At 28.8% G+C, this 17,459-nt stretch overlaps 1 protein-coding gene across 6 annotated transcripts in view; it reads left to right on the top strand.

Moving 5' to 3' along the window:
• LOC117168125 (tensin-3) overlaps nt 1-17,459 on the top strand; it is a 639,780-nt gene that overhangs the window by 353,702 nt on the left and 268,619 nt on the right. The window contains exons 1-2 of one of the 6 annotated variants that reach the window (XM_033353535.1): nt 13,665-13,775; nt 15,699-16,587. The exons of the other annotated variants lie outside the window; for them this stretch is intronic. Coding sequence (XP_033209426.1) covers nt 16,540-16,587 — 48 coding nt within the window. The 5' untranslated portion in view covers nt 13,665-13,775; nt 15,699-16,539. Of the gene's footprint in view, nt 1-13,664; nt 13,776-15,698; nt 16,588-17,459 lie in introns of those variants that run through there. 6 annotated transcript variants of the gene reach the window in all.

Below are 17,459 nucleotides of genomic sequence, written 5' to 3'. Positions count from 1 at the left end.
GAGGATACTTTAAATCTCCAAGATTTTTAAATCGATTTCGATCATTTAAGATGCATTTTAAAGAATTTCAAAGATATCATGTTATTTTTAAAGATTCCAAGAAATTTTGAAGGGGTTTAAAAGATGTTAAGGAATATAAAAAGATTTAATAGAATTGGAAATATTTAAGAGAGTTTTAAAAAAACAAGATTTTTTAATCGATTTCAATAAATTAAAGGGATTTTAAAGGGTTTCAAATATTTTATGGTATTTTTAAAGATTCTAAAGAATCTTAAAAAGAATAAGAAGATCTTAAAGGATATTAAAATATTTCGAAGAATTTGAAATATTTGAATGCTCTTTAAAAATCCAAGATTTTTTAATCGATTTAAAAAATTGCATGGTATTTAAAAAGATTCCAAAGAATCTTTAAGATAATAAAAAGATTTTAAGGGATATCATCAAAATATTTTGAAGAATTTAAAATATTTGAGGGTATTTTACAACTCCAAGATTTTTCCATTGTTTTGAAATTAAAGGCATTTTAAAGGATTTAAGAGCTTTTATGTTATTTTCAAATATTCCGCATTTCCGTATTTTAAAACTGTAAAATTTTTCAATCGATTTAGAATTAAAGGCATTTTAAAGAATTTCAAAAATATGATGGTATTTCTAAATATTATGAGAAATCTTGAAGAATATAAAAAGATCTTAAAGGATATGAAAAGATTTTAAACGATATAAAATAGTGAAGGGTATTTTAAGACATCAAGGATTTTTAAATATATTTAAATAGCTTGGAGGTTTTTGAAGGTTTTCATATATTTTGTGGCATTTTTGAAAATTTCGAGGAATTTTAAAGAACTTTCAAATATTTCAAGGGATATGAAGAATATTTAAGAGGATTTTAAATATTTTAAGGTATTTTAAAACTACATGAATTTTCAACAGATTTCAATTAATTAACGGGATTTTAAAGGATTTCGTAGATTTTATAGTATTTTTAAAGATTCCGAGGAATTTTAAAGAGATTTCAAAGAATATCAAAGATTATCTAAAATTTCAAAGGATTCCAACTTTTACTTGAGCCGCGCCTTTTCATTGGTTTCTTCAAAATGGAACCTTTTTATTAGACAGGTGCAATTGTTTGTGAAAATATCTTAAAAATCTGTTCTATAGTCGGATATCCAAATAATGCTGATTTCCCTGCTTTCCAAAAACCTAAACAAAATAGTTTCCTTTCAAGAAGAACAACAAACTTATTTCGTTGATGCAACCAAATAGTTTGTCAAGCCAAATAGTTTTTCTCATTTTAACAAAGCAATTGTCAACTTAATTTATAAATACAAGAAGATGAATAATCAAAGTAAACTTTAATAAAAGCAGCGTCTGCTCTGGAAAAATCAGCATCAGGATTCAAGTAATTATATGTATAACTATACGTGTCGCTTGCTTCAGGAATTTCGAACCTTATACGTTATCGGATTCAATCTAATTTAATCTGCAAGTCTTGTTCTTTGCACTCTGATACAGTGTTTACTATCTTTTCTTTTTATCAGATAACATTCGAAAATAAAAGCGAATTCGCTCATAAATTCAAGAGATGGCGTGGCGATAAGTTTAACATTATTTAAGCAGTCTTCAATGGCCTTACGCGCCCTAACTCACCTGGCTGAGTTTCACTTACCGCATAACTACTGGAATTGTCCAGCATTGTTTTATTTGTGAAAGGATCAGGTGACATGCTGTTTGAAGCACGTTTGGGGACCAAAATTAAAACTCGAGTCATAATAATACGCATTACAGTTCCCTACCTGCACCTTGCTTCTTGAGCTTATAATTATGTGAACAACAGCCGCTGCGATAACGCTTATGGAAATTATGATGAATCTTATGACCACCGATAACATGGTAAAAGATGATACATATATAAGATTTAAAAACAACATATTTTAACGAATATGCAAAAAAAAATTTAAGTTACAATCTTGATGAGTTTTTTTGCGTACATTTTTTAATGGCACTTATCATTTATGTCAGAGAATCAGATTTTACTTCTTCAGTTGTTATAAATGCTGTATGTTTAATTGAATTAATCGTGTAATAAATTATAAAAAAATAAAAACGGTGAAATCAGCCCATGGTTAAAAACAAATATAATAAATAAATCATCAAAAGAAATTATTGGTCAAAGAATAAATCACCTGAAGTGCGAAAGTGAATTAATATTTTACGTTCCGTACTTCAAGTAATTATTTCTTTAAGCAGTTTTTAATCATTTTGACCATTTTCGGTAAACCTATTTGACTAAATATAAGTTACTTTAACCGTTTTTGTTTGTTGAGCATTTTTGCATCAATAATAATTTAAACTACACCACTAATTATTACTGAGTTTTCTAAACTTATAATACTAATTTGTATATTAGATATGACGACATTTTTCTCGTTTATGACACTGAATCCTGTATACAAATAGGCATTAAAGTAGATTAAATCTATTTATCTATTAAAAATTATAAAAAATATTAGCACCTTCAGTTTAATAAATTAGAATTTTTTGACAAGTAATTTTATTCCATGATAAAGCTTATTTTTGAATGGTTTTTAAAATTATTGATAGAAAAGCAAATTTAAATTCTACATTTATTTTTAATATTCGGAAATAATTATGTACTTAACATTTTGATGACATTTTATAATTTGTGAACTTTTTCGCCCTTTAAAAGAGACGAAAAATATAATTATGAACAAACAATTTAATATTTTTATTTAAATTTCAGGTTTTATTTTCAGATATTCGTTTTTAGTTTTTATGATGAGTTTTTAAAAATATTCATAAAAATTTTAATCATTTCAAATTTTATGTAGAAGTTTTAAAAAGATACAAAAATGTGTCGAAAAATAATCCTGAAGATTTCAAGACAACTCTTGTTATTTTTTTCAGAATTTATAAAAATATTAGGGATGGTTTGAATTATTTCAAACGATTTTTTGGGGCTTTAGAAGTTGTCAAAATATTCGAAATTAATTGGAAAAGTTTTTAAGATTTCAAAACAAAACGTTTAAAAAAATTTACATTTTTTAAGATTTTGAAATAAAATTTTGAAGTTTTTTTAAAGAAGTTTAAAATGTTTTAACGTGATAAATTTTTTTAAATTCAAGTTAATTTTTTATTTAAGAACTTAATTTTTTCCTAATATTGAAAAAGATTTTTATGAATTTCGAATGATATTAAGAAGTTTTGAAAAGAGATCAAAATAGTTTTAAATGTAAAAAGAGTTCAAAAAATTTCAAAGTTTTTCAACAAAAACTTAAAAAGCTTTTCAAAAATTACGAATAGTTTGAAAAGAATAAGATTTTTTTTTAAATATTTCTCTGAAAATCTTAAATGATTTTTATTTTACAAAACTTAGTTTAAGAGATTTTTTAAAAAGATTTCAAAACATTCAAAATATTTGCAAAATTTTCAAAAACGAATCCGAAATATTTTAGCTCCATGAATTTTGTTGGATTTTGTTAGAATTAAAAAAATTTAAACTATTTTCAAATATATCAAAGATTTTATTTAAATAGGCACTTTTATTAATTGCAAAAAATGTTTTTATTTTTTAGAATGCTCTCTTTAATAAACTAAGTAAACACAGATATATTCTCAGTTACAAAATTTTTTTCTGTTTTTTCGAACACTGAGCCTAGCAAATAAATAACCTTAGATAGAAAAAAGTAAGAAAATTTTTTGTTCGTTCTATTTTTTACGGATCCTGTGTAAAAAAATTTTCACGGACCTTCTTTGAAAATTACTTATGCTTCAGGATCCGTAAAAAAGAGAAAAATATTTGATTAAAAAATTCCCAAAATGAAACAATTACAATTTTTTTCATAAATATATTTTATTGATTAAAAATACAATAATGAAATATTATTTTATTTTTTTATTTCGGAAATTTTACAATTTCATAATTTTCCAATTCGGATATTTTATAATTCGGCCCTTTTCTGCCAGACATTTAATTATTCGGAAATTGTCCAATATACTGATATTATAAACTGTCGTAAATTGTATTATTCGAAAATTTTCCAATTCGGGAATTTTATAAGTCGGGAATTTTATTATTCTAGAATTTTGTTATTCGGGAATTTTATTTTTTGTGATTTTTCAGTCGTCCCTTCAAATTAGTAAAATTGCATTTTTCGAAATTTTGTATTACGACGAAAAAATGTTTAATACTTTTTTTTTGCGTACAAAAAAAATTTTTCATTAAAAATTAAAAATTTTTTAGTTTACTTCCCGATGGCGAGAAATTTTGTAAAACTTTTTTTAAAAATTTGTACGCAATGTCACACATACATTTTTTAGTGTTATTGTCAATGAATATAATAATCTAATTTTTTCTTCCAAATTTACCAGATATATTGCTGCCTATATTTAATGAATGAAAATTTCAATTAGGACTAAACGCATGAGTCAGCATTTTTTTTTCCAAGAACTACGCACCAAAATATCCTCTGCCTGAAATTAAATTCAATAAAGAGACGAGTTGAACATTTCGACATATTTCACACGACTCAGTAAAATGCGTCCTCGACCCATGAAAATTTCTTTCATCTAACGACTCCATACATTTCGACCAGTGCGGATCGTCTGTTTTTCTGAGGGGTCACTAGAAAAGTCGCGTAGGCGGGTCCCGTTTCAATATGGAAGACTCCACCCAAAAAAAGGTTCTGTGGTCCATAGAAAATTTCTTCAAAATAAAAAAAAAGTATTCATTGACTCTCAATTGAGGGAAAGTTTCTTGATACCGTTCAAAAAATATATCCCACTGAAGGGGGAGGGGGTACGCATCGCAAATGTAAATATAAATCCGAATAAAAATTTTTTTTAATACTTGAAACAATCCGAATTTGTAATTTTAATTTTTAAAAAAAAGTATCTTAATAGAAACTTTATACTGTTTCCCCTTTTTAAAAAATCCATTTAGCCTGATAAGGAATCGTACTATTTTTCGTTGAAAGCTAATTATTTTTTATTGAAAAGACTGCTATCATATTTCTGGTGGCAGATTAATATATTTTGTTAAAGATTTCTTTTATTTTATTTAAAAATTAATTTTCCGAAATGAAAATTTAACTAATCTATTTTTTCTGAAAATTGATAAAATAAATAAACCAATTTAAAGAGATAAATTTTTTAATGAAAATTCATTTTTTTTTGTGAACAGTTTGTTATTTTAATTTAAAAATCTACTATTTTATTTTGGTTCAGAATTCACATCTGTTAGTTAAAAGTTCTGCTATTTGGAAAGAGATTGAACTATTTTGTTGAAAATTCATTTTTTCAATATAATTTTTCATTTTTCTTGGTCATTAATATTCAAATACCAGCGTATAAATCTTGGAACAATTTTAACATAGAATCTTTTATAAACGCAATAACACAGTATTTTAGATACACATTTAACATATTAAAAATTATTAATTTATTTTAAACAAAAAAATGTCTTTTATACTACAAAACTTAACAGTAGTTGAATTTTTAACCTAAAAAGATAAATCTCCAACAAAAAAGTGTCACAGTTTATATTTCAATAAAAAAAGCATAAAAAACGAAACATAAATATTTTTCACTCCAGAAAGAAATGAAAGTTTATCTGCATTTTGGAACCTTCAAGACAAAAGAATCTCTTTCTCTAAAAAATTAATTTTTCAGCAAAAAATTAATTTTCCACCAAACTGAAGCATTGTTAAGCCACAAAAAGGACATTTTTAATGAAGACCTTTTGTTTTACAAAAGAAGAAAAATTCTAAACTATAAGGATCAATTTTTTACCAGAAATCAAATAGTTAAATTTTCTGTTAAAAAATTTATTTTCTGTAAAAAAACAAGAAAAAGCAACGAATTTGGTATAAAATCGTTATTTTGTTTATAAAGCGTTTACGTTTCAAACAAAATAGTTTAATTTTTGACCAAAATCCTAAAGTTTCTACCAAGAAGATAAATTTTCTACAAACAAAATTAATCTTCGGAAGAATCAATTAATTTTCGATCAAACTATTGAATTTTTAGCTACATGGGGCAATTTTTAACAACGGCAAAATTACATCTTAGTTCAAAAAGTTATTTTCAACAACAGAAAAACGAATTTTGCCTAAATTCTTAAATTTTTAACTACAAAGATCAATGTTGTCATAAAAAGAAAATAATTAAATTCTATGTTTAAAAAATTTGATTCACCAAAAAAACTAACTGTATAAAATAATCATATTTTCTACGAAGAAATTAAATTTTCAACACAAAAGGATATTTTTACACCAAAAAATTAATCATAAAAAATCAATAAATTTTCATCGAATTTTTTAAATTTTAACCAAAAAGATCAATATTCAAAACAAAATAAAAAATAGTTTAAATGTATGACTAAACAAAAATCTTTACGGGAAAATTTTCTCGAATTTGCAAAAATTGTGAAAAATTTTTTTGATTGAGGTTTGATTAAGAAATTTGATTTAAAATTGGTACTTTTGTGTTGAAAACTCAATTGAAATGTTCTTCGATAAAAATTCAACTTTTTAAAAATAATTTTTCTTTTCGATTTAAATATTCACCTGTTTTGGTAGAATTTTTATTTTCTTGGACAAAAATGCAACTGCTTGGTTGCAAATTTAATAATCTTGTTAAAAAGTCATACTTTTTTGGTTAAATATTCGACTGCTTAGCAGAAAATTAACTTATTATTTACAAGTCATATTTTAATGCTGGAAACAATTCTACTGTTTTTTTTTTTTTGAAAATTTAAGTATTTCGTAGGAAATTTACTTTTTGTTTGAAATTTATATTCTGTTGTTTAAAAATCAGTTATGGATGAAAGTTCATCTTGAAAAGAATGTGTCGTTTTTTATTAAAAATGCATTTTTTTACTACAAATTTCATCTTTCTTTTATCAAAACGCAACTATTTGATAGAGAATTAACCTATTTTGTTAAAAATTTATACTTTTTGTTTGAAAGATTTGGTTGAATCACTGTGTTAAAAAATCTTTTTTTTTAATTTGTATTTTTAGTTGAAAAATCATCTTTTTGGTTGAAATTTTAACTGTTTTATCCAAAAACATATTTTTTTAAATTTATAATTTAACCAGTCGTATAAAAGTTAAACTATATTGTTAAAAATTTACTTTGCTGTTTGAAGATTTATAGCTTTGTATGAAAATTTAACTGTTTAGTGGAAAAGATTTTTCTTTTGGTTCAAAATTAATTTGGTAACTTTTCCATTCTTTTAATATTAACCTTTTTTGTTAAAAATTTTTCTTTTTTGGTGAAAAAATAATTACCTTGGTTTGAAGTTTCATTTTTGTTGGATAAAAAGGCATGAGTTTCTTGTACAATTAATTTTTTGCTGAAATGTGATACTTCTTGTTTGAAAATAAAATTTATGCAGAGAAAATTCTGCTTTTGGCTTGAAGATTTAATAATTTAAATAAACTTTTATTTTCTTCTTGAGGGAAAAATCTTTGTTTTTCTTTTCTTCATCTACTTTCCTTTTTAGTAGAAACTATGGAACTTTTTTGTTAGAAATTCATCTTTTCAGGTGGAAATTTCCATTATTACATTAAAAAATTAATTATTTCGTTAGGAATTCAAGGATCTTGTTAAAAAGTTATCTTTTATAGTAGAAAATACATTTTATAAATAAATTAATAAATTTTAAACTTGTATCTGAAATTCTATTATATTCCGTTTCTAAAATATTCTATACTAAAAGTATTAAAAAATTAAAATGCAGATATTTGAATATTAATGAGCAAGAAAAATGGAAAGTTAGTCAAGGAAATATCCAGGAATTTTAAAAATAAATTTCCCTTACATCCTGTCTAATTTTACTGGCCATAGCTGGCCAAACATTTCTGGCAATTAATAATTACGTACGGTCAGAGGGATGGGACGGAGAAGGTATAAATATTTTGTTACGGTTTGCTACAGGGGGAGGGATAGGGTCTTACAGGGGGCCTATAATGTGTTAAGTAGATTTACAGGTGAGGTCTTAATCGAAGATTCCTACCTTACCGACATTGAGAAGCTTCTACCTATGTGGTTCATGTCCGTGCTAAGCTTCTAGAACATACTCGAAGGGTCCTGATCAAGTCAAAGAATAATAATATCGTACCATTCTCTGAAGCCAAATTTATGTAAACAGGTTTAATGTAATTGCAGGAAAAAAGGGATAATTAATTGCTACTTTCTAGATAAGATATTCGTTTAATGACTCATCTAGAAGAATCTAGAGAATGTTCTAGAAGCTTAGCACGAACATGAACAACTACAGGTGGAAGCTTCTCAATATGAATAAGGTAGGAATCTTTGATTATAAGGGTTTAGAAGAGATTAGAAGGGATTAGAAGGCTCCTAATGACGTCAATGAATAATAATATTGCCCAATACCCTGGAGTCAAATTCATGTAAACACGTTCAAGGTTATTGTAAGAAAAGAAGGATGATTTATTGCTTCCTTCGAGATAAGACATTCGTTTAATGTCTTATCTAGAAGAATCTAGATAATTTTCTAGAAGCTTAGCGCGGACATGAACCATGACAGGTGGAAACTTCTTGATATCGGTAAGGTAGGAATTTTGGAATATAAGGGTTTAGAAGGGATTAGAAGAGTCCTGATGTCGTCAAAGAATAACAATATTGTGCAATACCCTGGAGCCAAATTCATGTAAACAGGTTCAAGGGTATTGCAAGGAAAGAAGGATGATTTATTGCTTCCTTCTAGATAAGACGTTCGTTTAATGTCTTATCTAGGAGAATCTAGAGAATGTTCTAGAAGCTTAGCACGGACATGGCCCACTATAGGTAGAAGCTTCTTGTTGTCGGTAAGGTAGGAATCTGGGATTAGAAGGGTGTATAAGGGCCCTGGTGACGTCAAAAAATAATAATATTGCGCAATACTATGGACCTAAATTCATGTAAACTAGTTCAAGGTTATTGCCAGAAAAGAAGGATGATTTATTGCTTCATTTTAGATAAGACTTTTGTATAATGTCTTATCTAGAAGAATTTACAGAATATTCTATAAGCTTAGCACAAACATGAACCACTACTGGTAGAAGCTTCTTGTTGTCGTTTAGGTAGAAATCATGGATTAGAAGGGTTTAGAAGGGATTAGAAGGGCCCTGATGACGTCCAAGAATAATAATATCGTGCAGTACCCTGGAGCCAAATTCATGTAAGTAGGTTCAAGGTTATTGCAAGAAAAAAAGGATGATTAAGTGCTACTTTCTATATAAGACATTCGTTTAATGTCGTATCTATAAGAATCTAGAGAATATTCTAGAAGTTTAGCACGGACATGAATCACTACAGATGGAAGCTTCTTGATATCGGTAAGGTAGGAATCTGGGATTATAAGGGTTTAGAAGGGATTAAAAGGATCCTGATTGCGTCAAAGAATGATAAGATTGCGCAATAGTCTGGAGCCCAATTCATGTAAACATGTTCAAGGTTATTGCAAGAAAAGATAGATGATTTATTGCTTTCTCCAAGATAATGCATTCGTTTAATGTCTTATCTAGAAGAATCTAGAGAATGTTCTAGAAGCTTAGCACGGACATGACCCACTACAGTTAGAAGCTTCTTGATATCGGTAAGATAGGAATCTTATGTCAGAAACCCCCTTTACATCTACTCTCTTACGTAATTGTAGTACGGCCCTATTTGATATCTATTGAATTGGTTTATAATAGCCGGTTGTGGACAGTAGATGAAGCCTAGTAAGATTGGTCGCTAATCATACGCTTATTGCTTTGAAACATTGACACTATCAGAAAATGAAAATCTATTGAAATTGAATGGCTTTGATAGCAAAAAAAAAAAAAATATTAGATAACTTAGATTTCTGTAAGTAAGGGTTGGAATGTAACAAGATATATTCCCTGCAATGAAATCCGCCTCGGGTGGTATCTTAACTTACGATTGTTTCAATATGATTGAGGTAACGAGGCTCGTGGGTTCAATGCAGTCACAATATTCTATTCACTTGTATTCTATCCATAAATTGTTATTGCGCAAATAAGGCGTGGAAAGAAAGCTCTGGTCTTATTCAGTGACTATCGTTCATCATTTTTGGCATCAATAAAATACAATGATATGTCGGTTTATGATTATACGTAAATCTTTTCAAATGTCGGTATGTAATTGAATTCTTTGCAACATTTTACTCCCGATAAGGACCATAAAGTGCATTTTACAATTCTATCAATTACAGTATTGTTTTCCAGACATTGTTGATTGCGTAGTAAATTCTTTCAAATAAAGTTATTGAGGATACTATATCGGATTCAATTTGAAATTATTAAAATTCTTTTATTTTTAAATAAATTGTTGAATTATTCAATGAAAACGATACATTTTTTAGTGAACAGATTAATTTTCAACCAAAAATGAACTAATTAAATATTTAGTTTAAAAAATGTATTTTTAATGAAAAATTTTTTTTTCAAATAAATCAATGAATTCTCAATAAAGAAAATGAATTTTTCCCAAAGTAGTTAAAATTTTAAGCAAATTGCGGAAATGACGAATTTTCAACCCAGAGAGATTATCCAGTCAAAAATGAAAAAAAAATTAATACAATTTATAAATTAAAAAACATAAAGATAAATAATCTACGAGACTATCTACAAATCTGTTTTTTTAACTTATCAAAATATTCAAAAAACTAGTTCAATTTTCAACGAAAAAGATGAATCGTTAATCAAAAAAAAATTAATTTTTATCAAAGCAGGACAAATTTAAACGAAGCTGTTGAAATTTTAAGCAAGGGAGATAGATTTAAAAACAATTTAATAATTCATACCTTCAATGCGAAAAATTTAATTGTTAATAGTTGCATTTGGCTTTAAAAGATTGATTTTCAATAAAATAATTTAATCATAAAAAAAATCGTTTTTTACCAAATCGTCGAATTTTTCACTAAAAAATATAAACACCAAAAGAGATAAATCTTTAATCCAAACAGACGAATTTTTCAATAAATGAGTTCAATTTTCTACCGAGCGAGATTTTTAATCAAGCAAAGAAAAAAAGTTAACCAAATTTTTGGGTTCACAGACGAAAAGATGAATTTTCTATAAAACAGTTGAATTTTCCGAAAAAATTAGTTTTCAACAAAAATCTATTTTTTCATCCAAATAGTTGAATTTTCAACAAAATAGATCAAATTTAAAACAAAGAGATTAATTTTTTACGCAGGCCAAAATTATCTAAAAATAGGGGAAATAAATTTCTTGAAAATCGGGAGAGATTCTTAATATTTTAAATTAAAATATTACCTTTTCAACAGAATTGATGAATTGATAACGAAATAGTTGATTTTCGAACCAAAAAGGTAATTTTTTACAAAGAAGATTAATTTTCTAAAAAAATCACTTTTAATAAAACATGCAAATTTTTAAACAAATAGTTGAATTTTTATTTAAAAAAGATCAAAGTTTAACCTGAAATGAAATAGTTAAATTGTTATTTAAAAAATTCTTATTTTCGAATTCTAAATTCAACTGTTTTATGGAAAATTCGTTTTCTAATGGATATTGATTTATTAAACTTAAAATTTAACTATTTTTCAAAATTAAAAATCGATCTTTTTAGTTAAAAGTTCTTCAATTTTGTCGAAAATTTATTGATTTTTTCAAGATAAATTTTTTTGTAGAAAACTATCCTCTTCGTTGAGAATTCATCAAGTCATCATTTTTTTGAAATTTATTTCTAGTTAGTAAAAGATTGATATTTCTTGTTTGAAAATTCATCTTATCAGTTAAAGCTCTTGAATAGAAATTCAACAGTTTTCTTGAAATGTAAACTATTTTGTTGAAAAGTCATACTTTTTTTTTTTTGAAAATTCGACTGTTTTGTTGAAAATTTAGCTACTTCGTAAAAAATTTACTTTTTGTCTCAAATTTTTGCACCTTTTTATTCTAAAATTCTCCCTTTTTGGCAAAAACATAATTTTCTTGGCTTGAAATTTTATTTTTGTTGGATAAAATGCATCAGTTTCGTCTAAATTTAATTTTGTTCTGAAAAGTCATATAATTATTTAAAAGTTCGTCTTTTGGCTTGAAGGTTCAACAATTTAGATGAACTTTTATTTCCTTCCTGAGCGAAAAATCTTTATTTGTTAAAAATCCGTCATTTTGGTTTTAAAAATCTTTTCTTTTGGTATAAATTTCATCATTTTTTATTGAAATTTAAACTGTGACACTTTTTCGTTAAGAATTTATCTTTGTACGCCTAAAATTTAACTACTATGTTAAAAATTTAATTATTTTGTAGAAAATTCAAGTATTTAGTTACGATACCATTTTTTAAAGCAAAAAAGACATTTTTTGGTTTAAAATAAATAAATAAGTTTAACAACTTTCCACCTAAAAAACTGTTTTAATCCGCTTATAAAAGATTCTATGCTAAAAATATTACAAGATTAAAATTCTGGTATTTGAATATTAATGACCAAGGAAATAAAAAATTAGTCAAGCAAAAATCAGGGACTTTTGAAAATGTTTGGCTTTGAAGCAATCTTTAGAAAATCGTTGAAATTTACAAGAAAGAAATTTTCTGCCAGAATAGATAAATTTTTATATCCAAAAGGACAAATTGTCAACAAAAGAGTTCAATTTTGAACTGAAAATAATAAATTTTCAACCATAAATGACATAGTTAAAGGCTAGCAGTACAGAATTAGATAACCAACGAAATAGGAATTTTTCCGGATAGGGAATAAACATTCTGTTAATCTAAATCACCATTAAATTATGACAGAAGGCCACTTTCGCGATTGCGTTTTGCTAAATAAACCGTGAATGAAAATCAGAAAAAGTTATTCAGTTTTTAAGAAATCAACAGTCTTAAAATGAGACTGGCCAAAATTTGGTACAGGCTCAGCTGCGAATTTAGATGTGATCATCAGTTAAAAAATAAATAAAAACTTTCTCTCGAGATTTTGGGACACTGTATTTTAAATATTTAAATTATTAAACAAAACTGATTTATAGTTAAAAATTTAAATTAAATTTTACAAATGAAAATTTCAATTAGAAAAAAAACTTGAGCAAGAATAATAAATGTTTGATACTAAAACATTATCTTGTCCCAAGAAAACAAAAATTTGGTCTGCCAGTATCGCACTATGAGATTCAATTTGTTTTGCTTAATTCTACTATCAATAACTGAAAAAATATTCCTGGAAACTAAAAATTACGTACAGTAAGAGGGAAGGGCGGTAGAAATATTTTGTTCAGAGGAGGGGGGGGGGTCTTAGAGAAGGCCCATAATCCGTTAGGTCAACCTATCATCTCCCTTTCTTTCTACAAAAGAATCCTGTAACTTCAGCAGACTCATTTCTCTCCTTGTTGTGTTTGAACGTCTGGACGATATCATATACATTTGCGTAAGTACCTTGACTCTCATGCGACTGGCAAGAACGACAGTACAAGCAAAGAAGCCTTTGCACCGACTTTAGACCGCTCATACTCATACTCTTTCTTCTTTGAAAAACCTCGACCCCCTGATCCTCGGACACGACGACTACGCCACGCTGTGGCTTCAACCGAACATGCGACATGTTACGTCAACTACGATACGAGTTCTATGAGCACAACCAGTACGATTGTGGCCACGCGTAAGCGCACATTACCGCTCGTGTAGGAACCTATTGTCAATTATTGTTCCGATCATTAAAGTCCCACTCGGTCCGCAAACGTTAATCAAAGCCTAAAAATATGGCGCTAGTGCTGGTTCTTCATAGTACGAGGCTTGATTGTTTCCTTAAAGTTTCATATTTTAAAACTAAATCTGAAGGTATCAATTTCATCTGCAACAAGATGGTCCAAGAAGTCGTTGGAAAAGTGTAGACTTCAAAGTTTTTCTTGGTTTTATATTATTTGGGAATGTTGAAGCTACAATGATAGTGTTGTTTCAGGTTTGGTGTGTCCAAACTTAGACGATCCTATGTTATGTTGATGCAGATTTGACTATGAGTCGAATACCTTTCCAGAAAAAACCATGCCTAGTTTGTTCACTTTTTCTTGTTTGTTCAAAGTTTGATAGAGCACCCTGAATCTGATGTTATCAATTTCATCTGCAATGATATGGTTCAGGAAGTCTTTGCAAAAGTGTAGACTTTAAAATTTTTCTTGCTGTTATGCTATTTGGTAATAAAAAAACAATGATAGTGCTGTCTAAGATTTTGCGAATTCAAACTTAGAGGATCCTACCTAATGTTGATGCAGATTTTACTATGAGTCGAATACCCTTCCAGAAAAAAACGATACCTTTAGTTTTAGGCTGGTCACTTTTGCTTTTTTGTTTAAAGTTTGAGAGACCACCTTACATCTGAAGTTTTTAATTTCATCTGCACCAACATTATCCAAAAAGACTTTCCAAAAGTTTAGACTTTGACTTCTTTCTTGCTCTAATACTATTTGGTAATGGAGAAGCAACAATGATAGATTTGTCTAAAATTTGGTGGATCCAAATTTAGATAGTCCCACCTAACGTTGCTGCAGATTTTCTTATTAGTCGAATACCATTCCAGCAAAAACAATATGTGCCTTCTGTTTCATTTTGTCACTTCTCCTTGTTTGTTTAAAACTTTTTTTAAAGACCAGAATAATTCTAAATATATCAATTTAATCTGAATCAACATACTCCAAAGAGTTTTTGGAAAAGTGTAGGCTTCAAAGTTTTTCTTGGACTATTTGGTAATGTAGAAGCAACAAAGATGGCGTTGTCTAAGATTTTGTGGATCCAAACTTGAATGATCCTACCTAATGTTGTTGCAGATTTTTCTATTAGCCGAATACCCTTCCAGAAAAAACGATACTTTAGTTTTAGTTTGTTCACTCTTACTTACTTCTTTAATGTTTGAGAGACCACACAGCATCTGTAAGTTTTAATTTAATTTGAAACAATATAACCCAAAAATTCTTTTAAATAGTGTAGATCTTAAAGTTTTCCTTGCTCTTATACTATTCGGTAATTTAAAAACAACAATGCTAGTGTCACTCTTGTTTGTTTCTTTAAAGTTTGATAGTTCACAACTAAATCTGAAGATTTTATCTACACCGACACAATTCAAAAAATCTTTGCGAATATCCTTCCAGCAAAAACTATAGTTTTAGTTTGGTCACTCTTGCTTGTTTCATTAAACTTTGAGAGACCACCCTAAATATAAAGGTCTCTCTATTTGATCTACAGCAACATGATCCAAAAATGTAATATTCCTTAGAAATCTTAAAAGTTTTTTTTACCTTTATACTATTTGGTTTTGTAGAAGCAACAAAAATCAGGTTTTCTAAAAATTGAAATATCCAAACTTAGGTAATTCTATCCTACATTGATGCTGATTTGCCTAACACTTGATTAACCGTCCAGCTACAACGATACCTTCTGATTTAATCTGATCACTCTCAACGTGATATTTATAATTATCCTTACAAAAACATTCTGCAAACATCGATACGTTTTTGCAACGTGGCTTGTGGAGACACTGCAAAAAGTATTATGTAAAATTCCTGAGTCTATATCAACATGTTTCAAGCAAGCTTTGAATGTTTTATCCTCTAAAGCAATTCTTCTCTAATCAATCCACTAGTTAATTTTTCCGCTAAGTGATCTTGACAACAATTGAATTCGATTAAACTCAAGAAGTAAAATCGTGTGTGACAGTGTGTATTTTAGGTGAGTCGTGGGAGGCAGAACCAGTTATGTTCCAAGGATAAGAGTAGGTCTGAATGAGAGCCCACCGAGGAGGCGTCCACAAATTAAAATGTTTACCCACTTTCCCTAGACGAGGAGTGTCCCAGAGGTTGCAGCTGCATTTGGAATGTTTCATTGAACTGCTGATTCGGTTCGTCGATCTTAAGCGAGAGGTCTAATGAAGTTAAGTGTCTTAATCGTCCAATGAAAAAGTGTGAACTACAGCTGCCCATCTTGTGCAATCTGACCCTAATCCTAAAAGGAAGACGGGCGCTCAACGAAAAGCGTAACTCTAAAATAAAACAATTACTGCATACTGCTACAAAATTTAAACCAACATCAGACATTCCAGTGCAGATCATCAGTTTTGAATGTTTGGCAAGAACAAAATTCAAAGCAGATACGAAAAATTGCTTCTTTCATGCTCTCTAGTGAGAGACTGCTGGCAATCTTAAATTGAAGGTCAAGGCTTAAAGAAATTGGACAGAATGATATGGGCGTTAAAATATTGTGACGATTGTCGTGCCGCGAGTGAAGATCCGGAAGAGTTTTAATCATCCTGACATTTGCTTTCACACGCGATCTTCGTATCATGCGTGTATGAAGTCATAAGCTATTTATGTAGCTAAAATAAAAAGCTGTTGGTTTCGAAAGATAAAAGCAGATAAAAACAGGGGAGGAGAAAGATTGCGTGACATTTTGAGAGCGGACCTCTTTACATCCGCGAAAGTCGTCTTTTTGCAGGGTCCGCTCAACGTAGAGACAAAGTTTAACCCTTGATGAGAGATTGGAAGGAAGGAATGTCACCGGGATGAGGACAAAGGTCCCTCGAGAAGAACTGGAAGAGCTTTTCAATGAGGTAGGAACAAATGATTGATCGGTTGCGGGAATACTCAGTGTGTAAAAATATGAAGGATGTCCTAGAGACTAGATGGATGTCTTAGAAACGTCTTTGGAAAATGTATTTTGGACATCCTAAGGATTTTCCTAAAACGTTTAATGTTAGTACAAAATTTATCTTGAGAACGTGCCAGTAGACACGAAACCATGAAAATCCCAAGAACGTCCGTGGGACGTTCCTAGGACGTCCTATGTCAGCACAGTCAACGTCTCAAGAATTCTAATGTCCTGAAGAGAGGCCATGTCTTTAAGACGTATTATTTAGGTCATTTTAGGACATTAGAAGTCTTAGAAACGTTGATTGGGCCAACACAGGACGTCCTAGGAACGTCCCAAGGACGTTCTTGGAATCTTCGTGGTCTTGTGTCCACTGTGTGTTTGTACGCCGAAATATAAATAAATGGTGTCTGCAGTCCATAATATTAGTTCACTAAAAATGGTTATTAGCGTCCATGTATCGTGTTTTCTTGAGAATAGAGTTGCTGACCGGGGTGCCAAAAAAAGAAGTTTGATAATAAGATAAAAGGTCCGGTTGGCAACCTAGGGCAACAATCAGTGGCGGCAAAGATGAAGAGGAAAGAGTAAATGCATAATGGACTATCCTGAGGCAAGAGAGGGTCAGCAGCTGACTTTAAATCTAGATCAAAAGGCCTTTTCAGTGACGCGTTATTAGCGATAAAAAATACAGAAAAATGCGTGGTTTAAACAGAAAAATAGTGAAAAATAAAATTAACAGAACTAAAATAGTTTTGTTTAGTTTGACATCATAACGTGTGCAGTAAAAATGAACTTTACTATCAGAACGAAATTTTAATCTTTCTAACGTAATAT

The sequence above is a fragment of the Belonocnema kinseyi genome, chromosome 2 (assembly GCF_010883055.1).
Source record: "Belonocnema kinseyi isolate 2016_QV_RU_SX_M_011 chromosome 2, B_treatae_v1, whole genome shotgun sequence".
Lineage (NCBI taxonomy): Eukaryota > Metazoa > Arthropoda > Insecta > Hymenoptera > Cynipidae > Belonocnema > Belonocnema kinseyi.
Note: the sequence above shows the minus strand (reverse complement) of the source record. Positions and strands in the feature narration are given on the sequence as shown.